Source organism: Diceros bicornis, chromosome 22, assembly GCF_020826845.1.
Source record: "Diceros bicornis minor isolate mBicDic1 chromosome 22, mDicBic1.mat.cur, whole genome shotgun sequence".
In the NCBI taxonomy this organism is placed as follows: domain Eukaryota; kingdom Metazoa; phylum Chordata; class Mammalia; order Perissodactyla; family Rhinocerotidae; genus Diceros; species Diceros bicornis.
The window spans coordinates 23,504,123-23,519,978 of NC_080761.1; the positions used below are offsets into that span (position 1 = coordinate 23,504,123).

The 15,856-nt window shown below is 35.6% G+C and overlaps 1 protein-coding gene across 5 annotated transcripts in view; it reads left to right on the forward strand.

Annotated features, from left to right (window-relative positions):
• PTAR1 (protein prenyltransferase alpha subunit repeat containing 1) overlaps positions 1-15,856 on the forward strand; it is a 76,585-nt gene that overhangs the window by 39,301 nt on the left and 21,428 nt on the right. For 4 of the 5 annotated variants that reach the window (XM_058565693.1, XM_058565694.1, XM_058565695.1 and 1 more), the window contains one exon: positions 2,170-8,440. The exons of the other annotated variant lie outside the window; for it this stretch is intronic. In XM_058565693.1, the coding sequence (XP_058421676.1) occupies positions 2,170-2,512 (343 nt within the window). In that variant the 3' untranslated portion in view covers positions 2,513-8,440. Of the gene's footprint in view, positions 1-2,169; positions 8,441-15,856 lie in introns of those variants that run through there. 5 annotated transcript variants of the gene reach the window in all.

Consider the following 15,856-nt stretch of genomic DNA (forward strand, 5'->3'; position numbering starts at 1 on the left):
TTAGCATATCTGGGATGGAGCGCTACCCTCTGTTTTTTAAAAAAACAAAGGAAAAACCCTAGCAGGTAAATTTGATGCACAGTCAGGGTTGAGACCCTTGATTAGACCCTCATGGGTCTAATTAGACCTACGATGGTCTGTAAATTAACTTACCTTAAGTGTAAGCTCTTGACACTTTTGGTTTTTTTTAAATAAAGTGTACCTTGGGAGTGGAGCAGGATTATTAGAAAGGAGTGCAAGAGGTTGCTAACCTCATAACCTAAGTTCTGAGTACATTTGACAGTAAAGTAACTTTCATGTTGGAATGAAGTCCAAGTGTGAGAGCCCTTTGGTTTATTTTGGATCATCTTCTAGTTGGAGGCATCTCCATCTTTATAAATACACATTCTACTTCAGGCCATAGGATTCTGTGTATAGACAAAAGACTTGCCTGTGCTAAGCAGGAGATAGGCATTTTAAATATTTGTATATTTTTTAAGTTATTGAGATTTGCCCCCTTTGTCCAGTCTAGTCTTTCTTGTAGGCTATTTGAGGAGATCTGTTCGGCTACTATTCCATGCTAAATATATTTAGAAGATAGAAGACAATCTCCTTTATTTGGCACCTTCATGAATATAGAATTTTCTTTTTCTCTTAAAAGTTAGGCATATTTCGGGGCCGGCCCCAAAGCTTAGCGGTTAAGTGCGCGCACTCTGATACTGGCGGCCCGGGTTCAGATCCTGGGCGTGCACCGACGCACCGCTTGTCCGGCTGTGCTGAGGCGGCATGCCACATACAGCAACTAGAAGGATGTGCAACTATGACATACAACTGTCTGTTGGGGCTTTGGGGAGAAAAAAAAAAAAAAGGAGGAGGATTGGCAATAGATGTTAGCTCAGGGCCGGTCTTCCTCAGCAAAAAGAGGAGGATTGGCATGGATGTTAGCTCAGGGCTGATCTTCCTCGCAACCAAAAAAAACAAAAAACAAAAAAATTTAGACATATTTCTTCCACATTTACAAGAGAGAAGGTAGTTCTTAACTTGCATGTTGTTTTGGTGTTAGATTTTTGTTGCTATTTTATATTTAGGCATAGTAATAGCAAGGCTCAGAGAATTTATAATTGTGTTAGAGATAGCTAGATTAACAGAGCAGAAACTTTCTTTGTTCGTATAAAGTTTAATTAGAGTTTGGTGGGGGGGAGTAGGGAAGAGAGACAGTTGGGATTACCTATATATTATATAGGACAGTTTTCTACTACTGATTCCTTGCCCTTAGGAGCGTATTTATCCTTTAAGTTTTACCCTCTATTAAATCAGTACATTATATGCTCCTTGATTACTCTAGAATGTGCTGGGAAAATGGATAGAATTGTCTTTTAAGGGCTTAGAGTTGCTAATATGAATGATAACATATAACAACATAGAACCCTTGTAATTTCCTTTGTTGTGTACAGTACATGGGCACCCTACTGAGTCAAAATTTTGAGAGATTAGACATATGGATCTTCATTTTTAATAAATTAACTCCAGATGATTCTAAGGGCAAGGGAACTGCTCTCTTTAGAGGAAAAACAGGAGCTGTGTCTTTTAACATGCTTTGCTCAGAGCCCAGCACATGCCTACTGCATGTGGATGTTTACTGAGACTGTAGTGATGGATTTAGGAGAAAGTTCAGTTGGTTTCTACATAATAAGACCAACTGCAGCAAATCTGTATTAAAGAAAGTATTGGGTAGAGGCCAACAGACTAAGCCTCTAGAAGAGCTATTTAATTCCCTTGTTCCTGAATCACTTGTCTTTTAGGATATCAAAGAGGTCAGTTTTTGGTTTTGTTTTGTATTTTAATTTATAACAGAGATTGAGCTAAGCTATTTTTAGTTTCATATTATAGTTACAAAGACTAACAACTCCAAGTGACTGTCATCATTTCAGTCAATGCTGTTGAAAAATCTTTGGGGTAGCATTGTTTCTTGCAAACCAGTAGACTGGGCTTGTAAGGCTTTGTCCACATGCCCAGAGACTTCATCATAACTGTTCTTTCTCCTTTGCCTGGATGACTCTGGGCTATGAAGGGGGCAGTGAACTGAGTACGGTATGTTTTGAACTTATCAGCTTATTTTGTTGTTTTTCTTGAAAAGGTTGACTTTGTGATGTGATTTTTCTCTATTCTCTTCCTCTCCCTCTTTCACAGGAGGCATGTTTTCTACCTTCAGCATCACTTGAATGGTAGGTTTTCTCACAGCGTGACCCAGCTGTCACCTGCAGATAGCCCTGGGGGGACTTTGAGTGACTTGCACTTCGTCCCAGCAGGCCCCCACACATCTCAGGCAATGGAGGTGGATGGACTGAATGACTGTAGCAAGCAAGGCTATTCCCAGGAAACCAAACGCCTGAAGCGGACCCCAGCTCCAGACTCCCTAGGCCTGGAAATGGAGCACAGGTTCATCGATCAAGTATTGTCCACCTGCCGGAATGTAGAGCAGGCCAGGTTTGCCAATGCATACAGAAAATGGCTGGTTACTTTGAGTCAGTGAAAGAGGATTAGTCCTGCAAGGTTCTCCATTTAGTGCAATATTGCTTTCCGTTCTTATTTACGTAGTTGCACGAACTGTTTGCTATTATTGGCTAACTGTGTTCATCTTGAGGTTAAAAGTCCATAGTAAATCTTTCATTTTATTTATTTTAGTAAGAACTGGCATTCCTTTGGGGGTAAAATAATTGTATAGTTCCTTCCTACTAAATAGTGAGTCTTAATTTTTTTCTTTTTAACTTCTCATCCTTTATATTTCGCTACATGAGGCTTCTTCTCATTTGGTTCTCCTGATTGGTTCATACACACCCCCACCCGACTGGGTGCAATTGCTGCGTAGGCTATTTTTTTTTTTAATTAAAAATTTATGTTGTAGTTCAGCTTAAGAACAATACAAATATAAAATTACTTGATCTAATTGTTGTTTTGAGAATCAAATGGCCAGATGGATGGATATATGAAAATACAAACCATTTCTCTTTCTCTAGCATGATCTACTCAAGTTATAGACCAACATAACCAAAGTCAGAAGTATTGGAATTTATATGAAAAACATGCTTCCAGTGTAATCCATTTTTAAAATGGTTATTTTAAAAAAAATTAATTTTAAGAGTTTGTGTAATTGCAGTACTGGAAAATTATTTTTATTACTAGTTTTGATAGATTTTTTTTAACCTCAAATTTGGTATATGCCAAAAACACTCAAGTCAGCCCTTGTAAAAATCAATTTTTTAAAAAAACATGGAATGCCATTTTTAGTTATTACTGCTTATTTTCCTTCCAAATTCACCATTAAAAATGAGAGAAATATATAGACAAAAATACATAGGAATGTATCCATAAAAATCTTCCTTTTTAAAAATTTAAGTTATGGAGGATACATTAGATACGAACTACAAAATTTTTATGAAGTGATTATTAAAAGTTTACTGGCAAAAGCCAGGGGGAAAGAATAGTTTTGAAGGTTAGTTCTTCAGTCTTTATTTTAAAAAATAAAATAATTTAAAAACTTTGATAGTAAACTTATCAGGGATGAGGTACCAAAGTATCCACCTTATAGCTGTATCTTCTTTTCACTAACAAGGGCTGGGTTTTTCAGGTCAGTGAGGCAGGGGTGAGGAAAGGGCCAAGTAATGTCTACTTTCTTAATATATTCCCCCTTCATAAATGGTTTGCATTTCTTTTTTCCACATCCCTTTCTCTTTATTTTCCCAATTGTTCCATATTTTCTGTCACTTTCACTTTGTATATTTTTCCTTATCTGTCTTATTTCAGGGATGTGTACTAAACATATTCTCCTCCCTATTTCCAGTGAATTCCATACCCCATTAAAGATACACACACACACACACACACACACACACGAAATATGAATATGAACTGCCCCTCTGAAAGTTCCCCTAATGATGGAACCTGTCTGTTGTCCTGTGTGTGTGCAGAATGTGAGGAACAGTGGCAGAAACAAGTGTGACCACCGTGCTTTGCCTGTTGTCCTTTTTACTTTCCTGGTCACCTATGGAATGAGAAGACAAAGGTAGGGAAAGGCAGACTTCTCCTCTCTCACTATTATGGAAACCCTGGCCTTGAGTGAGATGCATTGTCTTAAGGGAAAAGAATAGGTCCTTTACTAATGCATCGTGATGTTGTTGAGTGGCAAACTGTTGAGTGAGACTTAAGAACACTAGGAATATTGTCCAGCCTTGCCCTTGTAGACAGAAGCTGCTCTTCTCTCTTGGGGCAAAAGGTACCCTTTTATAGCTTTTATAATATTTCAGTGAGAAAATAATTGCCCTTATGAACATAATTCCATGGCCCTTTGTGTACAAAACATTTTGAATAAAATACCTCAAGGTCTACCTAGACCTTTATGAATAAAACCATTAGTTTGTGATTTCTCAGCACCTGCAGGGATTGGGAGAGGAATACACAGAGATGACACGGGAGAGTCGCCCATTCCACTAATATGTATTGCCAAATTCTGGCCTCACTGAGTATTACCTTTTTTTCCAAGCATCATTTTAAGTATCCCAAGTAATAGGGCTTCTTATGCTTTGATGTGAAAGTGTCAGAACATGAGTATAGATAATTCTCAGTGAAACATCAGCTAAATTTTATAGTGCTTCATGCTTTTTTATACCTTCCACAGAGTCTCTTGCCCATCTTTGATGTTAACTGTCTCCATGTGTTTTAAGGCTCTTAACCCCCCCCTTTCTGAAGCCATGCAATCCTTTAATATATCTTAGTCTCTTGTCTTCCTAATAAAGTTTTAAGTAGGGAGTGAAAATACAGATATCCAAAGGATACTGTTTGTATGTGACTTTTGTGTGCTACTTTATTTCTACAATTTGCATTTTTGAGGTGTTCATTCACAGAAAAACCTAGTATTGCCCTATATGGTTGTGTTTTTTCCCCTAAATGGTTGACTTCTAAACTCACTAGCGCTAGCATGATAATATCTCTTTGACTGAATGAGCTCATGCAGTGGAAAGGATGTGTCTATTTTCAGGGACTTGCTAGTCTTCACTTTTTTTCCTATATATATCGTTGCTAAAAGGAAAAGATGGTTTTGATTGACACACATTTCATCAAACTTTCACTGGAATAATAGTAGGCTGTCGTACCATCCTGTGGATCAAGACTACTACTGACAAGCAAAAAGCAATAAGAACTGTAAATATCTGCACCACCTCCCCCTCCCCACCTTTTTTTTAGAACCTATTTTGGTAATATGGTGTTCCCAGATTCTGTTGTGTGCCTTGCACATTGTGAGGCCTCATTAATTATTTATTAAATTAATGAATGATTAACTGAAGAAGGGAAATATTGATCATGAGTGATGGATAGAGAGTTATGATTGAGAAATTGATGGAGTAGAGCAATGGATTGTGAATGAATGATGTATTCTAGCTTCATGATACTTCAGGGAGGCTATGGCATATAGAATAAGTCAATTTAGATTTTTTTTTCTTTATTTAACTACCTTGTTTAAACTTGTAGATCCCAGCCAAGAAATGCAGTTAGCTGTATAATTAGCGATTAACTGTACTTTAATATATATTAAAAATTCCTAGAACTGATGAAGCCTGTTTGCATTAAAAACACTACTTAGTGTTCATTTATGATGTTGGAGCATAGATCCTGCTAACACAGCCAGAGCCGCTTTGGGAGACCTGAAGAAGTTCTTTGATTTCAAAAACTTGTTGATCTGTGTCTGTGCTGGAATAGTCATTTTATGCTTCTCCTTTCCCCTCCCCTGACTCGAACTGTGGGCCTTTTAGATAAACCTGTGTAAGTCATTTTTTAAACTTAAGGATTGATACCTATTAATGTCTCCTTTTTATTTTCTAGGTGTTAGCATTTTATTACCTCTTGGGAAACTCTGGGCCCAGACTTTCAGTCATATTTCTTATTCCTAATGGTACGGTTCTAGTTTAAATTAAAGGCTTCATTATTAATAGGATTAAATGTATACAGGTTGTCACTAAAAGCCACTTAAATCTTTAGATAAGGGCTTATGTGGAAACAAAAGTTCTTGGATTTCTATGTGGCATTTTGTAAGAAAGCATATATGATGGTAGACTTGGTGTCATTTAGATATATTCAAGTCATGTCTATTCATGCCTGTTGAGACACACACGTGTGTGTGTGTAAAGAGAACTTTTAATATTGTTGAGAACAAATGGTCAGTCTAGTGATTTTTCTCTCATATAGCGCAAGATGATATCTGACACAGGGGCTAAATACACTTTAGGAGTGTAACTACCACTTGCCATACAACAATCTAAACTCTATCTTAGTTCCCCTGAATTACAGAAGATGCTAAAGATTTAGTTATCAAAGAAAGTAACATAGAATCTTTTTTTTTTCCAGAAAGGTTTTGTAAGCTTACAGTTATTTTGTTACTAGAAAATTATATTTTAAAACTTTAAAATATTTATGCCAGAAAGTTTGAACAGCATTGTAACAACTGAACCTCTTGTCTTCTGAATAAATTTCTCAAATAGAACTGTGCAAACCCTAGCACTGTATGTGCTGAGCCCTCTGCCACCCCTTACCACCCCCGCTCCCCCGCCACGCCTGGGTATACTCTGTAATGTGCTGCTGTCTAATGGAGAAGTGCATGGAGGTACGAAGCTTAGGCAGATTCAGTGTCATAAAGGCAGTGAGCAGGAAAAAGCATCACACACTGTCTTTTAAAACATAACTATACATACTGTGTTAATTTGAGTGCCTTTCTTACTTTTTTGAGGAGCAAGATTATATTTAAGTCTAATGTTTAGGTAGAAAACAGAGGACAGAAGTAATTAAACAGTTGATTGTGACTCATTTTATTTATTCCAATTGTTAGGCATGGTCCCATGGAGTATTTTATCCTTTAATGAGATACTGATATGAGCAGATCGGATGCTTTGGTTTGCATTTCATTAGTTAACATTTTTAAGTACGCTACTGAGAATTAGTTCTTTCTCTGTGACAACTAACTTTTTGTGGGTTGGAGGCATCACATTTAGGGGATGGCACATGCATAATTAAAGATCAGCCTGAAACCTGTGCAGCCCATGTTCAAAGGGAAACAGTGGCTCTCTGCCCTAAAAGAAAGGCCGTATGGTTGTCGTAAATGAATCCTTTGCCTCACTTTAAGGACTTTAAGAATTCCCTCCCAAATTCAGGCTTGTTTAAGATAGTTGAAAGGGGAGAAAAAATGGGGCCTTGATCCTTGCAAATTTTGGAGGAAGAGAAGTAAATACTGAGATGAAATTTAAAATGTGGCATTTTATGTATTGGAGTATGGAGAGGGGAGGGATAGGAATTCCGTATTTCAAGATAGCAAATAATTTTTAATTGTAATTTCATAAAAATGTATAGCTAAAGATTCCAAAATGAGAGGACTGTTGATATTCCTAAAGGGCAGCAGTATGTCATGTTCATAATTGAGACAGAAAACCATTGTGTCAGTTGTGGATCTGGGGTGGGGGAAACCTCAGGTTCCCAACCTTGACTTTTTTATTCTCACCATACAGTGTTAACACTGTAAAACCAAACTCTTTGCTTAAAATATATAAATAAATAAAAGAGCAGTGGCTTTGTCTGCTGATGAAACCTTGTGCTTCCAACAATATAAGCTATATACACTTTGTGCTTTCTGGACAATAATGTAGTCCACAAAGCTAACCCTGGCATTTCTTTTATTAGTCTCTTAGGATATTCCTCAGGGTATAGAATATTTAGTAAATTCAGGACAAAATTTTATATCCAGTAGCAAAAAAAGCAAAAATATGCTAAATATATTATTAGCTCTTAAAATTTTAGTGTAGATAGTATTTTTTATAAACCACTACTCAGTGCGGTAGCTCGTAGACACTCCGTGACTGCCTCCTTGTTCATCTCACTGCTTCAATCCCTATGGCTCTATTATGAATGTTCTCTTATACATGTCTCCTATGGAAATGATTTCTGTATTGTGTTATTTTCCATGTTTGGCAGAGGTGGGGATGTTGTAGTTGACATCATTCTCAATTTTTAGAAGTCCTCTTGAGGAAAATGGTTACTGTTGGTTTTCAAACTGACAACTATTTTGCTTCTTAAAACTTCAGTTTCTCTGAAGGAGTGTTTTATGTGCAGATCCTGTACATGTTCAATACATTGCATAATGCCTTATACCCTGTAAGAATTGAACAGGTCAGAATTGTTAAAGGCTAGAAAGTTGAAACTAGCTTATCTCTGTCTTACCCCCACTGTCCACATTCTTAGCTTCAGAAGAAATACAGTATTGTGCATAAGATACATAATCAGGTTCACACATACAAGGCAAAGATTATAAGTGAAATTTAGATGATTTTAAGGCATATATATGTATGTACATGTCTGTGTATACACATATATGTATGTATATACATTTAAATGAGATTTGGAACTTGAATTTATGTAGTGAATTTATGTAGTGGTTTTACAAAGAATTTTATCCAAAGGATTTTTATTTTTGTATTTGCTTAAAGTGCTCATATTTAAAGGCAGTTTTCTTTATTAGACCAACTCCCTCAAGAAAAGTTGGAAATCTAACACAAGTGCCCGTTAGCCTGAATTAACCAGATATTTGTGTAAATCGTTTATATTAAGTCTTTGGTTGCTTATGAACCGTGACATTCTGGCTTTTCTTCCATACCTTTAGAGAATCAGTCTTAATTTTATGTATGGCAGTCACTTCCCTCAAAATACTATGCAGCTTACTTCAGATGTTTATTTATCTTTATAAAAGTGCTCAATAATAAATTTGAGGTTTTTTTAATGTCATAGGGATGAACAATTTCACATGTCCAGAAGTTGATTCATACAGCGTTCTATTAGAAATGCTCATATATTATCCTCCCTCACAAATGTCATCTTGCATTTGGAGCAGGTATTTTTTTCTTATTGGTTAAAGACTAAGTGTAGACTGAGTGCAGTCATAGTAGGTGCTCCGTAAATATTAGCCAATTATTGATCTAACATCAAACTAACAGTGAGCTTTCAGAAAGGAGACTGTTGTCATCTTTTCACTGAGGAGTATATTTTTAGAGTAATATATGTTTGAAACTGAAAAGTTGTATCATTTGACATGAATTATTAGGCTTATTTAGGCTGGAGTTAGTAACGTAATAAAAATATTGTTTATGTAGAACATGGTCTGAAGATAGGAGATGCGAAAAGTTTAGTATCTTTTTGTGCAAGGCACATTAATAAATGTGATTAAATGTCTTAATAGGCTGCTGACCTCTGAAAAGAACTACTGTAGTCTTCTGCAGTATCAGGTATTATCTGGTTTAGGTTCTATTTATTTCTCCCTAAATCTTGGTTGCTTTCCAGTGTCTTAAAAGTGGTAATGGTAAATATGAAGTTATATTAAATAACTTCTACTTATATGTTTTCTCAGAACATCTTTAAAATGAGGGAGAAATTTTTATGAATGATATAGTAGTTTCAGAATCTGTTAATTTGTGGCTTTCAGAGCATTTTTGACCGAGTTTACCTGATGTCCACAGATGTAAACAGTTAAAAAACAAACATTCCAGCCTGAGCTGTAAGGAGCAGAGTGTGTGGTACAAGTGTAATTAGGCATTGCCTCCTGGCGGGGTTCTTGGTGCATGACTGTCATGCTGGCTTCTGACTGAGGTGACCACTGTCAGGATTGTATTTTGGTGTGTGTTGTTCCTAGGAGAATGGCGGAATGTGTACTATATTAACTTGTTCTTGAGTTGGACAAAATGAAATATGTGGTATTATAAATACGCCAAATATTTATACACTCTACTACAAAAACTAAAAAAAGGAGGAAGAAAATGATAAAACGTGAATGACTTTTTTTTTAAAACCTCTTAAAAAATTTTTTTTTTTAAATCCGAATCTCTTAGACACTAGACAGTTGCTTACTTTCACACTGAGGAAGTTTAATTTAAGGGATAGTTCTCAGATACTATATTCTGCTATTAGAATTCACCATGTGTGTTAATTTTACATTGCTTGAAGATTTTCCCCAAAATGGAGTAAGTTGCAGTCAATGTTTTAAGATTTTCTTGTAAGTTATGGTCAAATGGACAAGTTACATGTATGATCTGTGGTGCAAGGTCAGATCTTGGGCATTAAAGATAAGTTTGGCTAACTTATTTTACTGAAGATAATAATTGTCTTCATTCTGCTTGCAGTGCTGTTTTTCTTAAAATTTTCCCCCCAATATAACAGTCTGCATTGAAGTTCCTTTAGCTCTCGCCATATATTAATTGACATTTTTTAAAGATTAGTGAATTCTTTTTATACTTACAATGTATTCTTTGCAGAGAGATAAAAAATTTAGCAGTAAGGTATGTGAAGAGTGTGTTTATGGTGTTCTGGGAGTTAGTGCTCCAAAATGCTTAAAGTGTGATGCTAAATTCTAAGGCAACAATAATGACTGTAGATTATCTATATCAGCACTGTCCATTGGAAATAAATGTGAGCCACATATGTAATTTTTAATTTTCTAATAGCCACTTTAAAAAAAGAAACAGGCGAAATTAACTTCAATAATATAATTAACCAAATATATTAAAAATATTTCAGTATGTAATCAATATACAAAATTATCGAGATAATTTACCTTCTTTTTTTCACACTGTCTTCAAAATTCAGTGTGTATTTTGTACTTACAGTACTTCTCAGTTCTGACTAGCTACATTTCAAGTGCTCAAATGGCCACGTGTGGCTAAGGGCTGCTGTATTAGTGCAGATGTCATAGGGTACAAAGTATGGTTTTATTTTAAATTGGGAGACAGAGAAGTAGGCATGAAATTATGGTACTTTAAAAATTAGTATACTTAGAAAAGTATCTAATAGAATTATCCACTCATTTTCCTTTGTCTTTATTTTAAATTTGCTCTAGAAGTAGGCTCCACCTGTTCCAATTTCCCAACTGTTATATAAGGAAGAAGAAATGCCATGCCGTGTAAAATACCATGATATGCTAATTATAACAACACATTATGAACAACACATTTTTCAATGTGTTCACTAAATTGTCCTGTTTCTTCAAAATAATAGCTTAAATTGCATGTTAATTGTGTATCTGTACCTATTTTGTTTTTATATTATTCTTATAATACAATAATGTATATTAACAAACAGCCCTAGGATTCTAATCTTCCTATGCAGCTGTCTTCCAGTACTTACTGGTACACTTATTAAGTTGTGATAAGTGGCAGAAAAGTAGAATGAACCGTTCTTTTTCCCGTTAGATTTGTTTTATCATGTGATCATGTACCAATCCAGCTATAAATTATTGTATTTCTATAGAATATGGAAAATAGTGTTTATGTCTTACCTTTGCTAAATGTTTGCAATTTCTAAGTAAACTTTCCATCTCCTAAATGAGTGTTAAGTGTGATTTTATTTTTTACTTGCAGTGGTGTTTTAAACTCAGCTGCAGTCTGCCAAGCTGTCCTGTTAACTGCTCTGATGGTGGTAGTGGGGTGGAGTTATGAGCTGTTGTCTGGGTGAAACAAATGATTTGATTACCTCCATTTGTAGAAAGAATATAAAATGTCACTTGTGTCTAGGACATTAAAAAATGTCAAAAATAGAGAAATTGTCACAGTTGTCTTTAGAGTGCATTAACAATGACTAATTGACTATGAAAGTCATTATGACTAGATACTGCTTTTTCCCCTGTATTTCGAATGAAGGTATAGAGCAAGAAATTAGTCACTTATTTCAGTGTTACATCCCGTGTTTTCTTAATCTGGAGTCTCACTTCAATATGTTATAAGCCAGGTATAGCATTCAGAGTTACTTAGTGTAATACAAAAATAGGCTCTGAAAAGTATTTGATGAAGTGGACACTGTTTTTGCTCAGATTTTAAATATTTCAGAAGGGTATTTTGTGGCAAAGTCCTTTACTATTTGTCCCATGACTATTGAGGATTGTATTTTAAATAATGCACTACTGTTATCTATGTCTATTTTTGGTACGAAACAGGATATAGAATTTACTTTGCATCATACCAAAGTACCACAAACAATGTTTAAAACCACACTATTGTTTTTGCTTTGATATGCTGGGGAGGGGAACTAGCTTACTAAAGACAGTCTTGACTTGAATTATTAAGCAGATTATATAAGAAGTTTGACAACAATTAATATGATCAAAGTGCTTCCCTGGGAAATTGCTTTGCTTAATAGGATGTTTCTTGAAATGAAAGATTAACAGTAATAATAGGCAGAATGATACACTAGCCAATTAAAATTTTTAAATATGGTAAACCTTTCATCATTTGTCTATATTTAGCAGTACCACTTTCCTCACGTTGGGAGCTCAAATTTTTGCTTTTGGTGCTCTTTTTTTTCTTTTTTTTTTTTTAAGGAGAAGCAGCAGCAGTGTTTTTTAAAAAATTGGTATGGCTCCTGGCTTCTCACTCCACTCCTAAATGGCTAGATTGGGCATCAACTTTATTCAAAATAACAAGTTACAGTATGCCCTTTTCTTATCAGAGGTGCAATATCATTATATGTGTCCTCTGTTGCAGCAGAAGTTGAAGATAGAAGCAATAATTTCTATAGTATCTTTTCTTTCATAGAAAGATTCTTAGAGTAATCTTGGCTGCTGGGAAGAATTCCCTTACCACTCCTTAATTGTATGAAAAACAGATAATACTTTTGAATTTATACTTTAGTATCGGAATTGATAAACTACTTTATATGGAAATGAAAAGGATTTAAAATGACCAAAACAATTTTGAAAAGATGGGTTACTATAAACCTATAATAATCAAGACTGTGGTTTTGGCATAAGAATAGACAAATCATTGAACAGAATAGAGCCCAGAAAAAGACCTACTCACATACAGTCAACTGATTTGACCAAGGCCTTAAAGTCATTTCAATGGGAAAATCTAATAAACAGTGCTGGAACAACAAGATATCTATATGGAAAAAATGAGCCTCAACCTTACCTCTCATAATATACAAAAATTAATTAAAAATGGATCGTAGAACATAAAACTAAGAACTTGTAAAGCCACTGGAAGACAGGAGAATATTTTTGCAACCTTGAAGTAGACAGATTGTATTGGACAAAACACAAAAAAGCCCTAATCATGAGGACGTGATTGGTAAAAAGGAAAAAAAAAATTGAATCTAGAAGGCCATGCAGATGTGTAGGGGTGTGCATATGCTCAGCAAAGACCTGAGAAAGCTGTAAGTTGTCACCTCACACTGCCCAAGCAGGAAGGGAAGGGTAAGACAATTATAAGCTGCCTGAATGAGTGTGGACAGCATGCCCCAACGTGCACACAGAGCCCCTCAGCAATAACTGGGAGATTAGATTCAAGGAAGTGTCTGTCCAATCATTAGCTGACCACTATGCTACTGAGTAGAGACTTCAATGGCTACACACCATAAAGAATATGGACTTTACAAAATTAGTTCAGAAAAGTCACTAAACAACAAGCATTAACAGTAAACCCTGAGGATGAGGGAGAATCTGAGTCCCAGAGTTGGTCTATTAGACTATTCAAAATGTTCAATTTTCAACAAAAATATTGTAACAAATGGAAAGAAACAAGAAAGTATGGCTCATACCCAGGAAAAAAAGGCAATCAATAGAAACTGCCCATGAGAAAAAACAGACAGTAGACTTACCAGACAAAGACTCTAAATCAGCTTTTTTTTTTTTTTTTTGAGGAACATCAGCCCTGAGCTAACATCCATGCTAATCCTCCTCTTTTTGCTGAGGAAGACCGGCTCTGAGCTAACATCTATTGCCAATTCTCCTCCTTTTTTTTTTTCCCCAAAGCCCCAGTAGATAGTTGTATGTCATAGTTGCACATCCTTCCAGCCGCTGCACGTGGGACATGGCCCCAGCATGGCCAGAGAAGCAGCGTGTCAGCGCGCGCCTGGAATCCGAACCCAGGCCGCCAGTAGCGGAGTGCATGCACTTAACTGCTAAGCCACAGGGCCGGCCCATAAATCAGCTATTTTAAATATGTTCAAAGAGCTAAAAAAAAAAATCATGCTTAAAGAACTAAGGAAAAGGAGAAATATGTCGCACTAAATAGAGAATATCAAGAGATACTTAAAAATAACTAGAAATTCTGAACAGTTATATTGAATAATTGTACAGTTATTGTACTAAAAAACTAGAGGGGCTCACCATCAGATTTGATTAAGAAGATGAAAGGATCAATGAACTTGAAGACAGGTCAATTGACAATATCCCGTCTGAGGAACAGAATAAAAGTACACAGAGCCTAAGGGACCTGTGGAACACCATCAAGCTGACCAACATAAGCATTGTGGGTGTCCCAGAAAGAAAAGAGAGGGTTAGAAAGAATATTTGAAGAAATAATGGCTGAAAAGGTCCAAATTTGATGAAATACATGAATCTACAAATCTAAAAAGATCAATGAACGATAGGTAGGATAAACTCAGAGAGACCCACATGAAGACACATTATAATCAAATTGTCAAAAGCCAAAGACAAATAGAAAACCTGGAAAGCAGCAAGAGAGAAGCGACTTGTCGTGTACAGGGGGTCCTCAATAAGATTAACATGTGATTTCTCATTAGAAACCATGGAAGCCAGAAGGCATTGACAGCTATGGTCAAAGAGCTGAAAGGATAAACTCAACCAAGAATTTTATATTTGGTAAAATTATCCTTCAAATATAAAAGAGAAATTAAAACAGTCCCAGATAAACAAAAACAGAGTTTGTCATTAGCAGACCTGCCCTAGAAAGAAATACTGAAGAGAGTCCTTCAGGCTGAAATGAAAGGACACTAGACCTTTCCACATGAAAAAACTAAAAGAGCCAGTAAAAGTAGTATAAATGTATTCTTTGTAACTCCTTTTCCCCTTTATCTGATTTAAAAGAAAACTGCATGTTGCAATAATTTTAAATATATGTTAATGGGACCACAATACATAAAGTAGGCTGTGACAAAATAGCATAAAAAGGGTGAATAGAGCTATACAGTAAACAAGTTTTGTATACTATTGGTCCAAACTAGATTGATATAAATTAAGATGCTAATGGTATTCCCTGGGGCAGCCACCAAGAAAATAACTCAAAAATATGTTTAAAGAAACAAGGGAATTAAAATGGCACACTAGAAAATATATAACAAAAAAGAAGGCAACTAATGAATAATTGAGGAATAAAAAAAAGACAGAAAAGAAAGCAAAGACATAAATCCTACCTTATAAGTAATTACATTAAATGTAAATGGATTAAACTCTCAAACTAAAAGGCAGAAATTGGAAGAATGGATTTTTAAAAACATGGTCTCAAGAGAATGAGAGGATAAGTCACAGACTGGGAGGTAATATTTACAAATGACAGCTGAAAAAAGACTGTTATCCAAAATATACAAAGAACTCTTAAAACTCAACAATAAGAAAATGAACATCCTGATTAAAAACTTGGCCAAAGACTTAATAGATACCTCAACAAAGAAGTATGCAGATGGCTAATAAGCATATGAAAAGATGCTCTACATCATGGGTCATTAGGGAAATGCAAATTAAAACAAGATACCACTACACACCTTCTAGAAAGGCCAAAACCCAGAACACTGACACCACCAAATGCTGGCAATAATGTGGAGCAACAAGAATTCTTACTCATTGCTTATGAGAATGCAAAATGGTACAGCTACTTTGGAAGACAGTTTGGTAGTTCCTTACAAAAGTAAACATACTCTACCATACAAATCCAGCAATTATGCTCCTTGCTATTTGCCCAAAGGAGTCAAAAACTTATATACACACAAGAATCTGCACACAGATTTTTATTGTAGCCCTATTCATAATTGCCAAAATTTGGAAGCAATCAAAATTGCTTAT